Source organism: Arvicola amphibius, chromosome 6 (assembly GCF_903992535.2).
Source record: "Arvicola amphibius chromosome 6, mArvAmp1.2, whole genome shotgun sequence".
Taxonomy (NCBI): Eukaryota; Metazoa; Chordata; class Mammalia; order Rodentia; family Cricetidae; genus Arvicola; species Arvicola amphibius.
In genome coordinates, this window is record NC_052052.2 from 132,392,702 (window position 1) to 132,413,169 (window position 20,468).

General features: G+C 42.3%; 2 protein-coding genes across 3 annotated transcripts in view; one reads left to right on the forward strand and one right to left on the reverse strand.

The window, feature by feature from the left end:
* Positions 1 to 20,468, reverse strand: part of LOC119816685 (serpin B6-like) — a 120,992-nt gene that overhangs the window by 79,405 nt on the left and 21,119 nt on the right. The window lies entirely within an intron of this gene.
* Positions 4,102 to 20,235, forward strand: Nqo2 (N-ribosyldihydronicotinamide:quinone reductase 2). Of its 2 annotated transcripts, XM_038333546.2 has the most exons (7): positions 4,102 to 4,227; positions 7,846 to 7,913; positions 10,164 to 10,328; positions 13,965 to 14,095; positions 15,689 to 15,802; positions 16,700 to 16,801; positions 19,666 to 20,235. In XM_038333546.2, the coding sequence occupies exons 2-7, from the start codon at positions 7,907 to 7,909 to the stop codon at positions 19,840 to 19,842; spliced, it is 696 nt and encodes a 231-aa protein (XP_038189474.1). In that variant the 5' UTR covers positions 4,102 to 4,227; positions 7,846 to 7,906; the 3' UTR covers positions 19,843 to 20,235. The 2 variants fall into 2 exon arrangements, with proteins under 2 accessions (XP_038189474.1, XP_038189476.1); XM_038333548.2 differs by lacking the exon at positions 7,846 to 7,913 and having other exon boundaries at positions 4,110 to 4,227.

Consider the following 20,468-nt stretch of genomic DNA (forward strand, 5'->3'; position numbering starts at 1 on the left):
GTTATAAAATTACAATAGGTATGTCCTCAACATCTTTGTTTCTCTGTGCTTGGATCCAATGAAACCCAAAGGGCTCAGAAGAGCCCCAGAAGACTACAACTCACGTCAGCCTTTGTCATCATATGGCAGAGGCCCCAATAACAGAACTCCGACATCATAAAAGCCCTGTTGTGGTTTGAATGTGCAAATTTTTCCATAGGCTCAGATGTTGATCACTTGGTGTTGGAGGACTGTGAAAAGTTTAGGATGGGAGCCTTGCTAGAAGAAGTGGGTCAGTAGGGTTGGCCTTGAGGGTGTTAGCCTAGCCCCATTTCCTGTCATCTCTCTGCCTCCTAACTGTGGACACAATGTGACTAGTTACTTCATATTTCTTCTTAAACTGTGAGCCCCCAATCCCTTATATTTCTTCTTGTCATGTATTTGATTGTAACAACAAGAAAAATAACAAATACATTCCCAAATGGTTCAACAAAATCTGAACAGCTCAAAAGAGCCTCCAAACCAAGAGGAATATAAACCTGGAGGAGCACTAACTAGGGAGAAATTAACAAAGGTCAGACATCATCAAGAGTCCAACACAGGAGTTAGAGGGCCAGTTTAGGGATTAAAAGCAATTGCTCTTGTAGAAGACCTGGGTTTAGTTCCCAGCACCCACTGCAGGTGGCTCACAACTGGCTGGAACTTCAGTGCCAGCAGATCTAACTCCCTCTTTTTGGCCACTGCAGGTACCTGCACAAACACGGTGAACATAAAGTCATACAGGCACACATGCACACATTTTTAAAAAACTTCAATAATATAAACACTGCTTAACTAAATAAGGGCAGAAATGTAAAATGTTGTTACCAGTAACTATTCCTTAAAAGGATAAATAGAATTGCCAGATGACTCAACAATTCCATTCCTAGGTATATACAAAGGACTATATACAAAGGTATACACAAAAGGACTAAATGCAGGAACTCAGGCAGGTAAGTATACATCAACAGTCAACATAGAATTATTCAAAATAATCAAGCATCTTGTGTATCAACATATAAATGGATAAACAATATATATATACACATATATTATATTCATCTATATAAAAGAATGAAATTCTGGTATTCACAAATCGTGAATGAATTTTGGCAACTAGATTATCAAGGTTAATAAGCCAAGTGAAAATACCACATTTATATGAAAAAGAATATACAAGCCATTGGAAACAGAAAGTAGACTAGAAGTCACCAGGTGTGATGCTTGATTTTAATTAACAAACTTGATACAATCACTTGGGTAGACAGTCTTAGTGAGGGATTGCCTACATCAGATTAGTCTGTCTGTGGGAAATTGTCTTGATTGCCTTAATTAATGCAAATAAAGCCAGCCTAAATGCAGGCAGCAATATTCTCCTTAGAAAGATAGAGAAAACTTGCCATGCACTAAGTGTAAGCATGCATCTCTCTCTGTTCTTGACCATGATGTAATATGACTATCTATCCACAGAAAAGAAACTAGAACACCAAGAGGATTAAAGGAAGGAAGAATGGGGAGTTATTACTTAATGGTATATGACAGAAAATCTGAGATAACTCAAAGGTACAAAGAGGTCCACTTGGCTGGTGGTTTCAGAGGTTTGAGCTCAAGATTAGCTGTCTCTGCTGAGTTCTAGCCTGTGGAAAGGCTAATTATCTTAGCAGAGAGTGCATGGGGAGCAGCCTGATTCACCTCCTAGAGGCAAGGAACCAAAGAGAGAGGAGAGAGTGGCAGGGTACCCACATCCTTTCAGTGGTATATCCCCAACGATCCAACTTCTTCCCACAGGCACTTCCCACAGCTTCCAGCACTTTCCAAAAGTGTTATGGCCGGGAGACTAAGCTCTCAGTACACGGACCTCTAGGGACATTCAAGATACAAACTGTGGAATGGAAAAGGAGTTTCTGTTTGGAGTTCTGCAAAGGTTTTGGAAATTGGTAATAATAAAAAGATTGCTAATGTAACTAAAGTCACTTAATTTGACACATAAATCACACACACATACACATATGATTGTTACTAGGAAGTGTCTGTTTCTCAAAGGAAAAGAAAAACTTTTAGCAGAAGAGAAAGAACTATTAAATAAAGCCCAAACAACAACTGTCAGAGGCAACCTGACTACTGTGGTCACCTTTAAAAAGGGACCTTTAAAAGTCACTTTAAAGTGGCTGCACAGTGTTCAGTTTTATTCTGAAATAAAATATGAGGAGGCGGCAGAGAGGCAGGTTCTGACAGGATTTCCTGCCTCCTTGCCTGCTATACCTAATTCTTCTTGTACATTTCGTCAACATTAAAGTGATACAAGCAATAAACTGGAAGCCCCTTGAAGCAATGCTTGTTATCTGTGCTATTTTATCTCATTTTGAGAACATGACCTGCACCTGGAACTCAGCATACAATGTCAATCATATTTGTACCAGATCAGCAGAAAGCTGTTATTCCATTTAAGATTGTGCTCCTAGTGAATTGCCCTACTGTTCAACGCAGCTTACACCATGATAAACACCAGAGAATACCATTCAGCTTCCGGTCCCCAGTGGAGAGCAGCTTGCCCAGCCTGTTCTCATCAAGGATGCTGTGTACTCCAGTCACGCATGTGTCCAAAGGTTCTGAGGCATCCTACACCTGCAAGTCTATTACAGGCGAAGACTATGTCCAGGTCAGGGTTCACGGGCAGCCCTGGCTTTGCTGGGGAGTGAAGTAAAAATGCCATTACCCATCTCTGAATACAAGGAATATGGTAACAGAGAGGTCAACCACACTATCACTCCCTGAATCGGTAAGATGTCGCTGTGAGTAGGAAGCCAGAAGGCCAACACCAACACACACACACTCACACACCTAACAAACAAAACCCTAAACCCAAGACAGGAGAAAACTTTTTTCTATGTTGTTATTTTTGCTTTTGTTTGTTTGCTTATTTTGTGGAGACAGGTCTCCTTAGTATAGGCTGGTCTTGAACTTATAATCCTCCTGTTTCAGGCCTCTAGTACACCTGGGATGACAGGTTAGCACCGTCTTGTGCAGTTTATGATCTATCTGAAGAGGGCTACTGCAGGACACGAGGACTTAAAGCCAAGAGCTTGGGAAAAGGTCTTGGGGAAGTCAAAATGACAGAGGGGCTGCCAGTGGCACAGACCACAGCAGCCTGAAAACAGACAATTCACCTAAAGTGCCCAACAGCTCCCTTCTCCAGCTGTGCCAGCAAGACTTTCCTTCTGAGGGAGGTCCTTGGCCTTGTAACATTTAGTTTTAATAAGCTATTTTATTTGGACCTATATATCCTTTCCACAGTTTCCCCCAGTGGTGACATCTGGCAAGTGTCTTACCATGGAGTTCGCCCCTCAACACAAAAGTTCTTTTTATAGTCACAGCCATTTCCCCTCCAGAATCTTCCAACCACTACTCTGATTCCCCATTCCTGTTAAATTGCTCTTCTGAGAAACAGAATCAGGAAACACATAATTTTGGGGGGATGAGTTGCCCCTACTTTGGGAAATTCCCTGCGGACTGGATGAAGGGGAAGCCTAGCCAAAAACCTTGTTTTGTAAGGCATGTCCCCCTTTGGCTAAAGGCGTGTCCCCCTTAGGCTAATATTGACTTATAAAATCTTGCGGGCCTGCGCTCCTCGCTGGAACCTTGGATTTGTAAGTTCCCTTTCCTTTCCTTTATTAAAACTGAATTATATATATTAAAGCTAGTCTGGTGAATCATAACTGCCGATCAACCACGCACCCTCAACTGGAGCTGGGTATATTCACAACTCATTCCTTTCTTGATTGCCTAGTAGCACACTGTGGGAGTTTTTTTCTGTTTTACTCGTATATATTCAGAGGCTGTGTGCGTGATAAAGTACAAAGCAGGAGGGCGCCTCTACCCTTCTTCCAGTACAGTCTTCCTGACAGTCTTCAGCAAAGAGCTAAACTGGTCCTGCCCACAACCACTAGAGCCCAGCACGGGGGCTGGGGGGTGAAGGAGACTTGGGGAGGGAAGACTGAAGCCCAGTGATCCTGCACTGTGGGTGGGTTAAGGTACACAGGCGGCCAGAGGACACTGTGAGGGCGGGGCGAGGGGCGGAGCCCAGTGGGGGAAGCGAGCCCTGACTCCCAGTGCGCAGCCGCAGCTGTGGTGCCTGCTGGCTTTAGGCATTCCTGTCCTGGAATTTGGTGGTGTCTGCAGTGCGCGATGTGCTCCCCACTGAAGACCGAGGTGAGAGTGTCTGTTCACTGCTTCCCCGGGGCGCGCACGTCTTTCCAGCAAGCGACCTTGGGGCCTGGGAGAATGCTGGACCGACAAGACCCCTTCTATTTTTTAGCTTGCGAATTGGTCCTTGTGTCCCTGACGTTCCTCGCACCTTAGAATATCAGTAGACTTACCACATCAGGCCCAGGTCGTGCTTAAGACGAACGGTTGCATTCTGTCAGCCCACTTCTGGATAGAAAGCAGCTGTGGGTCTCTGCATATTTACTACCAAAGGGTAAAAGTCAAAGTTGAGCCCAGAGCTAAGTTTGTATATGGTGCCTTCTCTTCCCTGGCGCTTTCAAGCAGCTGCTGTTCACGCTGCCTTTAAGGACTCTGGCTCAAAAAAAAAAAAAAAAAAAAAAAAAAAAAAAAAAAATAGCAGTTTCTGTAACTATTAATGTGAAATTATCGGATTCGGTAACCTCTAATCTCTGGAAATCTCAGTCAGAGGAATACAGAAAACTGAATTTGTGTGAATCATAGAAACCTCTAGTAGCATGACGTATAGCAAGGGATGGGCGGTATTTTGGGAGAACATAACCTAAGTGAGCACAGAAGACTGGCACGCAATGATATCACTACAGGATGACATGTTAGCTCCTAGAATGGCCACCATGGAGCCTGCCTGTAAATGATACAGTGAAAATATCAAAATAGCTGCTGGGTGTTAAGACAAAATTACATTTATCTCTAAGTATCAGAGCTCATTTCATGTGGCTTGTTGGTTAACCACAGCCCTCCCACCAAAAACAAAACAACAGCAGAAACAAAACTAAATACCTGGGAAATGTGCAGTTCCCACCTAAGGAGAGCTCTTAATGCACCTCTGTCCCTGAGGGTGAAGACCCTGTGTCAGGAAATGATTGTGTTCCTTCCCATTTCTTCTGCTAGGAGAGTAGGAGAGTTGAGTAAGAGGAAATTCAACTCTGATACACACTTCCACGCTCCATTTCCTGTAAATGTGTAAACTGGGCTGAGCAGGACAGCTAGGTTGGTGAAGCAAGGAGAGGCTTAAGAGAGTCTAGTGTGCCTAACGCACTGCAGTGAAAGCCCCAACTAAAGAGGCTCTGGTCTCTCACTCGGGATCTCAGGATATTTGTTCATCTGCAGTGCTCTGGGAACCTCTGCCTAAGGTCTGCTGTTACTCCTAGGATAAAACCTTGACTCTGCCCTATTTACTTGGTCATTCCCCATTCAGCTCCCTGACTGCATTCCCGACCACTCACTTCAGATCACAGCCCAACTAAATAACCTTTCTTGCTGTTTCTGGACCTTTCCAAATCAGTTCCCACCAGGTCCTTGATTGCCTGCCCTGCCCACCTGCCTTCCCTGCCCTGCCTGCCTTCCCTGCCCTGCCCTGCCCTGCCTGCCTGCCCTGTCCTTCCCTGCCCTGCCCCTGCCTGCTTTCCTTCCCTGCCCCGCCCCGCCCTGCCTGCCCTGCCCTGCCCCTGCCTGCTTTCCTTCCCTGCCCCGCCCCGCCCTGCCTGCCCTGCCCTGCCCTGCCTGCCTTCCCTGCCCTGCCTGCCCTGCCTGCCCTCCCTGGACTTCTCTCTTGCTCCAGGTTTTTTCATGGCTGGCTCAATATCACCATCTATTCACTGTCTCTATTCTGACACCCCTTCTGTAATGGAGCAGACACAGGAAATGTGGACTTGTGGTGTCTACATAATGTTTAGTGACTCTGAGATATGGGAAAGTCATCTGATTAGTGCTCTGCCAGAGATGAAGCTTTAGATCTGCCCTGTAAACATGCAGTGTAAACTGTGGGAAGAACTCTGACCTCCATCTCTAACCATTCTCCTAGACTTAAGGTACATCCATTTCCTCAAGGCATTATAAGGAGGTACAAGAATTTAACTTGCAAATAGCATTCATCAGAAAAGAAAATTCTTGGCACTGAATTCCCAAAAGGTCAAGGTCAATTCTGACTTTTAAAAGGTGAGACTGTACCCTAGGGAAGATTTCACCCAGCATGGAGCTTTCCACCCGTTGACCCAGCTTAACCCTTGGCATCTTCCAAAAGGCCTTAGCACCTAGCTCGGCACCACTATCACCAAATGAAGGTTTAAGACAGAAAAAAATCACCTCTGTTTTCCTCAAGACTATCCTTAAATAAATAAATCCATTTCCTCCCACCAGTCCAATACAAGCAGCATGTACTATGTGCATGGTAACATGGATTGGTTTCTATTTAGTGTGACAAACATCTTTTATTCCAATACAGTATTTCTTCAGGGTGTCACTGCTGCCATCGTTACCAGCACTTTCCACTGTCTAAGAGCTGATTGCTTTGCCTGCTTGTTGACTGTTCACCGTCTCTCCAGTACCAAAGGGTATATATAAAGCTCAGTTCTCATTTGTTTGCTCACTTGTGTGTCTCACCACCTCATTCAGTACTGCACCAAATAGCTGCTTACAACACATGGTTGTTGTGAATAAAGCTATGGACATGGGTAAACAAACAGGTCGAGGAAGAGACCTGCTCAGTCGTCCTCATCAACTTAAGACCATGAAACCTGATGTGGACAATTCAACAGAACTGCCGTATTCGGGCTGCCCCTGCATGCTTCAGCATTGCCAGGGTACAAAATTCAATTTGTTTCAAACAAAATGGGTCAGTCTCAAAATCATGTGGCCCAAGAGCTTCAAAACCTTGTAGGTAAATAAGTAGTCAAGGATGGTCTTGAACTCCCAATCCAGGATTACTACCATACCTCAAGTCCTGTTCGGATCCTACTTTTGATTCTTTTGAGCAGATAATCAAGTAAAACTTGATCAACAGAAGAACATAATGATTCCTTTTTAAGGAGCCTCTCAGTTGCCTTCCATAGAAGCTGCACCATTTTATACCTCACCAACACTGAACTAGTCTCTTTACCTGCCACCAACTCTTGCCGCTCTGATTTTAGCCATAATAGTTCCTAATGACTAACATGCCTTTCCGCATGCTTATTGAGCTCATTTGTGTAAGCTTGGGGAAAAATAGGCCAAGTGTACCCTTTTCTGAGTTGGACTGTTTGGTTTTTCACTTTTATCTGAGTGTTTTGTTTTTTCCTGGAAATAGCAGGAAGTATTGTATATTACTTACTTTGCTGTTGCTGTGTGTGTATGTGTGTGTGTGTGCCATCTTTCTTACTTTCTTTTCTGAGCCAACTGTGCCTCTAGTTGGAAGACTGAGGTACCCAACTGGCCTTATTTATAATTGAGAAAAAGGCCCAGTAATGCAGTGACATGCCCCTTGACTTCCCCAGTGCCCTTCATCTTATCAGCCTCACTGGCTAAAAAGGAAATCTTGGTATGCAGGAAGGCTAGCTGAGGAGGCACCACTCAAATTTTTCTCTGTGGTTCCTTTCCCAGGAGTTCTATAGCTGCCTACATGGAAAGTTCAACTCCTTCCAGAAAGCACACAAAAAAGCGCTGGTTTGGCATTGTGTGTGGTTTATACCAGGAAGCCTACTTCTCCAGAGGTTGGCTCGCCCTCTGAGAAGCTGTTGTTCAGATGTGTTTGTGAAGCACTGAGGCCTACAGTTGGTATCCTGACCTCAGCTCTATCTTCCATTCCTCCCCTGGCTTTTTCTCTTCCAGAGTCTTACAATCACCAAGAAGAGTGACAGTACCTGAAACTAGAGAACCCATCTTTTCCAACATGGCAGGTAATGACCTGTTATAGGGTGTTAGACATTTAGCCAGAAATTGTATCATTTGTTATTAAAAATTCCAAGAAACATAGATGTATATATGAACCCTCCTGGTTTATGGCATGGATCATTGTGTGTAATTATTTTCTTTCATATTTTTTATTTTGCCCATTTCAACCTCCTCCTGAAAAGTGGGGCATATGCCTACCCTGCCTTTGTCAAAAACCATGCTTGGGACAAAAGTTTCCAAAAAAGGGGGAACTGAGGAAATAGGCTTTTTAGACCAACCTTTGATTCCATCTTTACCTTTCCCCTCCTTTTGCAGTTCTGGCACCACATGCCCCAGAAGCACATGTCCTATCACTGAGTCACACCTCCAGTGCTTGCGTGTCTGCTTATTACATATATGCACACAGCAGGGACACATACCTAATTTTACAACTCACTTTTTTTACTCAGTAATATGTAACATTGTAATTGTTTCACTTTAAACATGCAGAGTTACCTCATTTTACATGTTATAGTGTAGATTTGGGGTTTTCCTTTGCTTTTGCAATATTTATTTATTTATGCATGCCAGAAAAGGACTCTGCTAAGCTTTATTTTGTCATTTTGTCCCTCGTACCTATCTTTGGATTTTTCACCCCTGGTACTACTGATATTTAAGACCAGATCTGCTGTGAGGGTGCCATCTTATAGCATTTTTAGCACTGTCTCTGGGCTGTACCCATTAGATGCTAGACGCACTCCATCTACCGCCAGTGATGACAATTAGCAATATCTCCATCTTTGACAGCTGTGCCTGTGACTGGCAACCTTGCCCCTAATTGAGAAACACTGATGTAGGTATTTCATTTATATTCATTCTTTTGGCAAGCCCTTCAAGTACAGTTCCTTTATAACACTGGAGCATTAGAAAGTGAAATAAAACCTAATAATTAATCCAACCCATGGAATTCAACCTTTACACTCAGATGAATGCCCTGAAATTGTTTGCTTCATGCTAACAAATAATTTCCTTTCAGGGTCCTAGACTAGAAAGTTCAAATCAAGAGTTTAACATCTTAGTGGCAGAGAGATTGTCAGTAAAGTGCCTGCCAAATGCACACGAGACCTGAGTTCGGATTCCTAGCACCAACAAAAGCCAGGCAGAGGATCACTCATCTGTAACCCCGGCACGCAGAAAGAGGCGTCCCTGGAGCTCTCTGTCCTGCCAATCTAGCCAAAAAGTTCAATGAGGGACTATCTTGAAAAATAAGGTAGAAAGCCACTGAAAAGGACACCTGACACAGACCTCTGCACAGACCTCTGGCTTATATACACATGTGCACATAGGTGTACTCACATTCCAAGAGTTTTACTGTATGTGTGCGTGTGTATGTGTGCACATATGCAGGTGCACTTGTATGTGTGGGCCCATGAGAAGGCCAAAGGTTGATACTGGATATCTTCCTCACTCATTCTCCATCTGATTTTTAAAAGTCTGAAAGTTGCCATTATTGCTGCCTGCAGATGTAGGCACAAGATATTAATTCCTTTTAATTTTGTTTTATTTTCTGTTATAGAGAAAGACTGAAATTTGTCATAGAGGCTATCAAAACTGAAGCAGGCTTTTAAAAGATTTTAGTTGTATGGTTTTTTTTTAATATTTATTTATTTATTTATATATTTATTATGTATACAATATTCTGTGTGTATGCCTGCACGCCAGAAGAGGGCACCAGACCCCATTAGAGATGGTTGTGAGCCACCATGTGGTTGCTGGGAATCGAACTCAGGACCTTTGGAAGAGCAGGCAATGCTCTTAACCTCTGAGCCATCTCTCCAGCCCCAGTTGTATGTTTTTTTAAGGTAAAGGCTGACTATTTCAATCCAAAGATACAGTTCTGAGCACATGATTACCAAATCTCCAGAATCAAAAAGAGTGGGTTCTTGAGCATTTATAATTTTGAATTTTAAAGTTTGAGGTGCTTGACTTATAAAGTCTATACAAATATTTCAAAGTCTGAAAAAAAGCCAAATTCCAAATCATTTCTGGTCCCAAGCATTTAAAAAATAAGAACTACTCAATTTGTATTAATAAGCCCAAGTTATAGCATATTCTAATAGCACTAAAATATGCATTATTTTATCACCCATTAAAAAATTGCTGATTCTTTTGGTTCAATGCAGTTATGTTCCTATACATCATTTTTGCCCTAGCCATCACCAAGTTTTAACAGAAAGATGTGCTCTTCAAAGAAAACATTTCTTCCCTTGATACAGGAAAGAAAGTGCTCATCATCTATGCACACCAAGAACCCATGTCCCTCAATGGGTCCCTGAAGAATGTGGCTGTTGAAGAACTGAGCAAGCAAGGATGTATAGTCACTGTGTCTGACTTATATGCCATGAACTTTGAGCCAAGGGCCACAAGAAATGATATCACTGGTGAGTCCATGGGGTAAATCATCTGTCTTAAAATTTTCTGTTTTGGCAGGGTGGTGGTGGTGCATGCCTTTAACGCCAGCACTCAGGATCTCTGTGAGTTTGAGGCCAGCCTGGTCTACAGGAGATAGTTCCAGGACAGGCTCCAAAGCTACAGAGAAACCCTGTCTTGAAAAAAAACTGTCAACAATATCTAACTGTTGCCTCATGACCTCAAGTCTCAGGTCAAAGAGTCCTGATGCCAGTCTCTGTCATCTCTGTCCCCCAGCACCCAATTCTTCTGCTCCCAAGGTAGTGAGGTTTCTTTTGTGTTGTTTTTGTTTGTTTGTTTTGCCCCACAGGTTTCTTTTAATAGAAGGATTAATCTATTTTTATTATGTGCATGTCGATGTGAGAGTAGGTGCATAGGGATGTGGTTGTCTGCAGAGGCCAGAAGTGAGCATTGGATACCCTGGAGCTAGAGTTACAGGCAGCTGTGAGCCTCTGGACATTGGTGATAGGACCTGAATCTGGGTCATCTACAAAACCAGTATGTGTCACCTCTCCAGCTCCATTTTCTGTATTTTCAGAGATATCTGTGCTATGTAGGCAAGTAGGAGGGTAGCATTAGTCTGCTTCCTCATCTCTCATAGAATACTTAACCAGCTTGAGGAGAGATTTTTCTGGGCTTGCAGGTCTAGGACAGTGGCTGGATCCATTTGGATCACTGCTGTAGTAGCTTGTAAGTACCTGGGAACTTGAGCACAAAGAAACTAATTCTGGGGAAACAGCTTCTTATCATTTGAACATTTCCATAAGATCAGGCTGTAGGCAAGCCAATAGGGCATTGTCTTAATTAGTGACTGGGGTGGGGGGCAGCATGTGTGGGTTGGTTCACCCCTGTGCTGCTGGTCCTCTGGTATTTTATAAGAAAGCAAGCCAAGCAATCTATAAGGAGGAAGCCAGTGATCGGCACCCATCCATGGCCTCTATATCAGCTCCTGACTCTAGGTTTCTGCCCTGTTTGAATTATCACAGCAGTAGTAAACCTAACTAAGATAGAATTTGGTACCAGGAGTGGGGTGCCATGTTGTTTTAGAGAGGATTGTGGAAGGACTTTGGAACTTTGGGTGAAAAAAGCCACTTAATGTTCAAATCTTGGTGAGCTCTTCTGTCAAAGCCTGGATGAAAAAAGTGTTGAAAGAAATGCAGACAATAAGACCTGGGTTGGGAAGTTCCAGAGGGAAGTTTGAGAGTTACTTAGACTAGTGGGGCCATTATGTATTTACTATTTTGAATTAAGATTGTGTAGTTTTGGCCAGCTGGAGCTGAAGAGTCAGCTATGATTAACAAGAGACTAGTACCATTGAAGTAAAACTTTTATTTTACAGGATATCTTAGTCACTGCTCTGTTGCTGTGAAGAGACACCAAAGGCAACCCTTATTTTTTAAAAAAAAGCATTTAATTCTGGCCTTGCCTACAGTTTCAGAGGGTTAGTCCATTATCGCCATGACAAGGGAGCATGGTGGAGTGCAGGCAGGCATGGTACTAGAGAAGTAGCTCAGAGCTACATTCTGATCTGTAGGCAGGAAGTGAGATACTAGATTTGTTGTGAGCTTGTGAAACCTCAAAATCCACTCCCAGTGACACACTTTCCCAGTCTACCAACTGATGACTAAGCACTCATATATATGAGCCTATGGTGACCCAATCTTTCAAATAATCACACTGGAACAATTTATGCTGCTCAGCTAGAGCTGAGAAATTAGCAGTAATTAAGAAACCAGCATCATTGAGGTAAAATCTTGAAAATGTTTCCTGAGAGTCAGCATAAGGAATAATATGTATCTATATCTATCTATATCTATATATAATTTAATATTCTGATCAAACTAGGTCAATATCACTTCCTAGTTTTTGTAATTGTTTTTACTTTAGTTTTCCATAAATCTTTTAAGTCAGCATTCCAGATTAAAAAAAAAAGAAATCTGGTGATATTTCTGCTAAAGTTCCATTAAGTATATAGGTGAACTTAGGAAGAATTCATCTTTTGTGATGCTGTCTCTTGCTCTCCAAGAATGATGTGACCTTTTATTTGTTCTGTATTTTCTCCCTCTCTCCCTTCCCTCCCCTTTTATTCTTCACGTTTATTGAGATGTTTTATCATATGGATTTTGATAGGTATATACTCAGCCAACCCTAACCTTTTTTTTTCATTTTACTTTCATTTTTGTTGTTTGTTTGTTTTGAGATAGGACTTCACTGTGTAACAGCTTTGGCTGTACTGGAACTTTGCTCTGTAAACCAGATTGGCCTTGAACTCAGAGATCCACCTGCTTCTGTCTCTCAAGTGTTGGGATCAAGGGTGTATACTACCACAGTCAGCTCTAACTTTCTATTCTGTGGGGCTCTTCAGACATGTGAACAACTATCTGCAAATAATAATTTCACCTCATTTTTCCAGTATTTACTACCCCTAATTTGAAGGTGCTCATTGTCTGTGCACTTGGAGTTATGTAGAGTACACCTCAGATACAGCTTGTAATATTCATTAGGATCTTTCTCCTTTTTTATTCATGTGCTTGCCTCTCTGTACATCACATGCATACAGGTGCCCGAGGAGTCTGGTATCAGAAGAGGGTATCAGAACTCCTGGAATTGGAGTTACAGGAGGTTATGACCTGGGTGCTGGAAACCAAATTCTGATCCTCTTCAAGTACCAAGTGCGCTCAACCACTGAGCCATCTCTCCACCACACCCTTTTTTAATACATAGGTCAGGCTGGGGATATATCAAAATAATCAAATACTTGATAAGCATGTGCAAAGCTAGTACTATTATAACAGCAGCACAGGGACTAAGAAAATAGAAAGTAGGATATGGAATCATAATTTTTAAGCTAGTAAAATAATACATACCTCATGCCAAAAATACAAATCTTACAGATAAGATTGAAAGTGTCAGCAAATACCATACCATTTAAATCCATCCACCAATTTTATTGTGTGGAGGAAGTGTCAGAACCAGTTCCCTTGGATACTGAAGGACACTGTAAGTGCAAAGAACCTAGGTGGATTTGGGCTGCATGTAATGTGGTGGCCACACCCCACCTGATACCCTCTCCAGTACATCCTTGCCTCTTCCCTATAGTAGTTATAGCCTAAGGGTAAAATAAAATGCAAAGAAATGCTCAGCTTTTTTCAGTTATGAAAATATTGAAGGACTGACCCACTTTCCATTGAGATTCTTGCATCTCAGAGGTCTTGAGTTTGCACCCTCTAGTCTTGATCCTATACAATTGGGGTCACATCTGAGTCTTAGGCCACACTACCTGTAGGCCACTTCTGCTACTTGGGACTCATATGGCACTAAGTACCTAGCCTTTCACAAATCTTGGCTTCCTCTCTACTAAATCAGGAATTACAGTGATCTCATGGTTGTTAGGAAGATAGGAAAAGTGACCAGTGTAGAGTACAGCTCCTAGTATATGGGAAGTACTTCTCTCAGCCTTCTCTATCCTTAGCCTGGTCTCAAACCTGATCAGGTCACAGCAGATCCCCAAGGCTTTCAGGAGGCCAGACCATACAGCAGTTTTTGGAAGGCTGGGACAAGCTGAGAACACTCACCTAGGACTGAGAAATTGACCTCTTCCTTCCTAGGTGCCCTCTCTAATCCTGAAGTCTTCAGATATGGGATAGAAATCTATGAAGCCTACAAGAAGACAGCTCTGCCCAGTGACATACTTGAGGAGCAGAGAAAGGTGAAAGAAGCTGATCTAGTGATATTTCAGGTTTGTTTTTTCCTCATATTAATGATTAGATTCATCCTATGAACAAACACTTGAACATTACATTTGGAACTAGTGTTTTTTAACTATGTTTGCAGTTATTTGAAATACCTTTCCTGTAACAAGTCTAATTAGAATACTTTCCTACTTTGATAAAGAGATTCTTATAGTCAGTGTTACTCCCAACCCTAAATCAGTAGCAATCAAAAATGTACTCATTGCCGGGCGGTGGTGGCACACGCCTTTAATCCCAGCACTTGGGAGGCAGAGGCAGGTGGATCTCTGAGTTCGAGGTCAGCCTGTTTTACAAGAGCTAGTTCCAGGACAGGCTCTAGAAACTACAGGGAAACCCTGTCTTGAAAAAACCAAAAAAAAAAAAAATGCACTCATTGGCCCAGTGGTCCCAGAAGTATCAGAATCATGCCAGTCTTTCTGCTTTCATCCTCCCAAGGCCCCTGTCCCAGACATGCCAGCTAGCTAGGAACCAGATTTCTCTGCACAATTGTTATCAAGGCAGTTTAGGACAACTCTTGCATTAAATTCCTTACCATTAACAGCACAACCTTGTTTCCATCCTCTAATTAGTTACTACATACATACTAATGAGCACGTGCTCGCGCACACACACACACATACACACACACACACACACACCACAGATTGGTATATACATATATCGGCTACAGAAGGAACTAGCCCTATAGACTGACTTCCAGAAGCACTAACTCAATCTGGCAACGCCTACCAGCACTGGACAGGGTACAGTTAACATATATCATAATCTAGGCAGTCATTGTGTGTGATTCCAAAGAGTTGTTGCACTGTTGGAAATCCAAGTCAACTCAACAGGAAGAGGGGCTAAGTATAATAGGGCTCTGCTTACTTGAGTCCTCTGAGCAAGAATAGCCATGGCAGCACTTCTGGAGTGCTTTGCTTTCCCCGGATTTCCATCATGCAAGGACTTCACTGACCAAAAGTCTGCTTTCTTGCCCATCTTAGTTAGGGTTACTATTGGTGTGATGAAACACCATGACCAAAAGCCAGGTTGGGGAGGAAAGGGTTTATTTGTCTTACACTTCCACATTCATAGTCCACCACAGAAAGAAGCCAAGATAGGAACTCAAACAAGGTGAGAACCTGGAGGCAGATAATGATGCAGAGGCCATGGAGTATTGCTTCCTGGCTTGCTCAGTCTTTCTTACAGAATCCAGGATCACCAGCCCATGGTGGCATCACCTACAATGGGCTGAGACCTCTACATCAATTACTAATTAAGAAAATACCCCCACAGGCTTGCCTGCAGCACGATCATATGGAAGCATTTTCTTAATTAGGCTCCCTCCTCTCAGACGACTTTAGCTTGTGTCAAGTTGGCATAAAACTTCCTCACTGCCTACTCTGTGGCTAGCATAAGGAACTGTCATCAGGAAACAGTCACCAGAAGAGCAACTCAACCATAGTCAGCTCTACCCTTCATCCCACTGTGCCCATGTTGTGCCCCACCTTTGCCTGCTGGATGTCCTGGGAGGAGAGGTCAGTGGGACTAAAGTATGAATCCTGAGACAGAGCAGTTTCTGCTTGTTGTTCCATCCCCAGTTCCCACTATACTGGTTCAGCGTTCCAGCAATCCTAAAAGGCTGGATGGACAGGGTGCTGTGCCAAGGGTTTGCCTTCGACATTCCAGGCTTTTATGACTCCGGTTTTCTCAAGGTATGTTCTCTGGGGATAAGGATCAGTATGAATCCCTCCAGTGGGAGGAAGGTGAAGGCATCTATCAACTTATATTTCTAGTTTGCATATTTGTATAAGGTAAGTAAATATTTATTAAGCACTTAATGTATGCACAGCACACTTCATGGATGATAAATACACCCTTTTTTAAACTCACAGAGCTTTTTGATAGAGAGGGATATGCATCTACACTAATCTTAACACAGGCAAAAGAAGTATGGGGCTGGGTACTGCGCAAGAGTGAAATGGGTAATGGCATGGACGGTACTGTTTTCAGCCCCAGCCTTGGCTGGTCTTATACTAGTTTATACTTTTGGGATCGACATGCCCACATTGATTCGGGGGATAATCACACACCTCCTGTATTTTAGGAGAGGGAGTAGGAAACCTGCTAGGTGCCATGCATAGTATCTGCAAATGTCTTATTGAGAGAACTTCCTACTAAGAAAATGGCTTTAAATTCTAAAAACTTCAAAGCTTAAGTGTTTATGAGGAAAATGACTCAAGTAACCAAAATACTGGCCTTCATTGCATGATCATCCTGTGTGAGCTTTACTCACTTTCCCATCAGCCCTGAGGTCACTATCTCTGTTCTCTTGGGGTCTCTGAAACCTAGTTTCCTCCAGAAGTCTTACATGTTAGAAGTTTGATATTCACTTACCCCTTTGCTGCCTGCTCTGTCCCCATCCCTGTTAGGGAATTAGCTGTCACCTTTAGATGGGTCTTTGGGACATGGGGGGATTATATTTGCCTACCTGGAATGAACCTGACTTTAGGCTCCCTTCTAACCACCACAAACTTCTGTATAACCTCAAAGGAGCACTGTTTTCTGTTCTGGCAGCCACATGATGCATTTACTTTCTTCCCTGCCTGCAGGGTAAATTAGCCCTCCTTTCCTTAACCACTGGAGGTACAGCTGAGATGTACACAAAAGCAGGTGTCAGTGGAGATTTCCGGTACTTCCTATGGCCACTCCAGGTAAACAGGCCTTGTGGGCCTTCTCTGCTTTCCTGACACGCTGAACTCTCCCCCTCTCAACTGCACCTTACACACATACACCATGTAAACTTAACACTCCATTTGACTCCCAACTAGATAGAGAAAATAATGACATTTTATCTTTATTTTATTTTTTAAATCAGTAGCAGCTTAAAGGCTGGCTAAAAAGACAGACAAACAATTTTGATAATGCTTGACCCAAAGTAAAGCCAAACCTGGTTATCCTGTTGTATGCTTTATGAGGATTGTAATAGCCCTGAGGTAGCACCAGGTATGTGGGTATAAATGATGAGCAACACCAAGGCCTGGAGAGCCCTCCCCAGACTTACAATGCTCTATGAAGCTAGCACCACCATTAGCCTTGGTTAGAGGTACTGTAGACTGCAATCTGAACGGCTTCACTTGGGCCTCTAACACCCTAGACAGAAGAGTGACTAAAGAACAGCCATCTACTAAGAAGGGTGATGGCAGAGTGAGTTCTAGCAGGCTAGGATATCATGTGCATGGAACTCCCCAGTGAGGGAAAGAGAACAAGAGGCAGACTTCAGCGCAAAGACTCCTAGGAGACCTGGGAAGCTAAATGGATGTGCTCTTCCATATGGTGAGGAGAGATACCTGTCTAGGTGTGAGGAAGGCTGGTACCTAATAGCTGGAGTGATTGCTTTGGCGAATGTAGAAATTATGGACACAAGATGCAGGTATGAGTCTGTGGTAGAACAAGTGCTGAGTGTACACAAAGCCTTGAGTTTGAGCTCCAGCTCCCCATAAGCTAGTTGTGGTAGTGCATACCCACAATCACCACTTGGGAAGTGGAGGCAGGCAGGAGGACCAGAAGTTCAGGGTCATCCTCAGCTACACAAGTTTGAGGCCCACCTGAGATATAAGAGTTCTTGTCTCAAAATAATAAATAAAAATAAGGAATTGTCCCTTTTCTTTCTAGGTTCAGATTCTTATTCCCTGTTTCTATTGAGATGTTGGCATTTTTAACTGATTTGTCAGCTCTCTGTGTTAGTGAATTATCCTATTATATGTTTGCAAAACAGTAAGAGTTTCTTTTTATGTATATAGTTAAGTTCACTCCTTGTCTTTGTTGTTTGCTCTCGAGTAAGTTACAAATGTGTATATGTGTATGCATATGTGAATGCTACAGGTCAATTTCAAGTATCTTCCTTGATCACTTTCCATCTTATTTTTTGAGATCACATCTCTCACTGTTCCTGGTGCTTGCTGATTTGGCTAGCCTGGGTGGCCAGTGAGCCCTGGGATCTGCCTGTCTTTGTCCCTCTCCCCACATATACTGGTTATAGATCCATGCTGCCACACCCAGCTTTTTTTGACTGCTAGGGTTCAGAACTCAGGGCCTTACCCTTGTGCAGCAAGTGTTTAACCATCTGGACCATCTCCCTAGCCCACTGTTATCCTTTTAAATTCAGTCAGCTAAAAGTTCCTTTTGTATTTGTGACAGCTACTGTTCTCTCCCCGTCCCCTACTTCCACCTAGTCCATTTGTTGAGTTCTTCTACTGATAATAATTGATGTTTTAAAATTTAATTTATTATTTAAATTACACTATTTGTTGTAGCAGAGAGAGATGTCCATGCCACAGCATCCCATGGAGATCAGAGGACAACTTTCAGGAGTTGGTTCTCTTCTTCTACCATGGTGGGTCCTGAGGATCAAACTTAGGTCATCACAGACTTGGCAGCCTGTACCCTTAGCCACTGAAACATTTTACCAACCCCATAAATTATTTTTATAAAGATTTATTTTACGTGTTTTATGTGTTTAGTTTTTTGTGTGTTTTGCCTGCATGCATGTGTGCACATCACATGTGTGCAGTACCCACTGAGAACAGAAGGGAGTATTTGAACCTCTGGGACTGGAGTTACAGAGAACTACCATGTGGGCCCGGTAACCAAACTCTGATTACCAACAAGAGCAGAAAGTGCTCTCAACTGTTGGGCTATTTCTCCAGCCTCCAATAGTGGATTTGAAAGAGCTGATTTCCAATAAATGAAATCATGTTATCTGGAGAAAGTAATGTAAAAACATGTATGTAGGTTTTTGTCCTCTAACTCCACCTCTAACTAATGCTTGGATAAGGGTGTAAGTTTTGAAGAGCATCATGCAGAAGACAAAGTGTGACATTTCCAGGGAGAAGCTAGGCTCTTCTTGAAAGATGATTACGATCAGTGGATTAGTGCTGCTCCATTAATGGCAATTACAAGTTGTGAGCATCCTTCTCTGAAGGTTAGCCATTCTCATACATATCACTGACTAAAAATATGTACTTTACCCCAGTTTATAACAACATGTAGTAGAAGAAAAGGTAAACAATATAAAATATTTTTAAAGTCCACTTAATCTACACCTCCAGAAAGAATTACTTGTAATTTATTTCCTAATGGCCTAGATAGATCCTTACATAAAAATGTTTACTACTTGTTTATTATTGTTGTACATAAACGGTATACAAGAAATACTGCTTAAAATTTGTTTCAATTAACAAGTAGGGTCAACAACTTTCTACAGCAGTACATCATAGCTAAATAACCTCTCAGTGCATAGCATTCAAAGTAGCAGAATTTGATAAATCCATCAAAACTGTAATGTTTAGTGATGGACTCGTTAGTTAAGATCTGTCTTAAATTCCAGCTGCCAGGTCTTCTGCTTATAAAGCACTCTATCCCTGCAGCTATCCAGAAATGGGTTGCTTTCAGTTACTTTGTAGCATCTATTTCATGATTTTTAAAGTCTTCTTCACATCATTTCCTCTGTTTAGTAATTTAACCGAGTGTACATAAAGAGTGTGGTTATGATCAGTTCTTTCCCTTCTGTCTTCAGCATGGTATACTGCACTTCTGTGGATTTAAAGTCCTTGCCCCACAGATCAGTTTTGGTATTGACGTTTCATCAGAAGAAGAAAGAAAAGTGATGGTGGAATCATGGGCCCAGCGGCTGAAAAGCATCTGGAAGGAAGAGCCTATCGACTGCACACCACCTTGGTACTTCCAAGAGTAACATTTTGTGCTCGGAGTACAGCTAACAGGCAGCACAGTGAGAGACCGAAAGCATGAGCAAAGAGAGGTGGTACTGTGTCCAGAGATGTAGTTACCAGTGGCCACCAATGAGTGTCCTCAGTTACATGCAATTAGATCAGACATTTCAATAATCAACTTGATGTACTGTGTTCATTCTTCCTGGTCATTATTCACTCATTCTTCATTTCTTTAATATTTCCCTAAAATCTCTCATTATTCTCAAACTTCATATATAGTTTTCTAAACATGGAGGTAGATTTGTTTGTTGTTTCATTTTGTTTAACTTGACTGTTTCCCCCCACACACAAGAAAGATAAACCCATTTATACCTAATGTTTTAGTGCTAAATTTTTAAAATTTTTTGCTAAATTTTTATTTGCCTCTGTCTCTTTTTTGCCTTGGGGGTTATTATGATGTTTTAATTGAGTAGCATCTAACTTTTTATTATTAAGTATATACAGTGAGGGTTTTTATCATTTAGTACATCAAAGCCTTTGATAGTATTCTACCACTGTTCACAGAGTGTTATATGAATAACAGTTAATAATGACCCTGAAATGTAGGCATAAATATACGAAGACATTTCCTACCCTTCATTGTCATCAC

Excerpts from the sequence above, each read along its gene's own strand:
- Nqo2 (XM_038333546.2), top strand. Across the intron at positions 10,329-13,964 it reads CACAAGAAATGATATCACTG|GTGCCCTCTCTAATCCTGAA; the intron begins GTGAGTCCATGG and ends CTTCCTTCCTAG. Across the intron at positions 14,096-15,688 it reads CTGATCTAGTGATATTTCAG|TTCCCACTATACTGGTTCAG; the intron begins GTTTGTTTTTTC and ends TTCCATCCCCAG.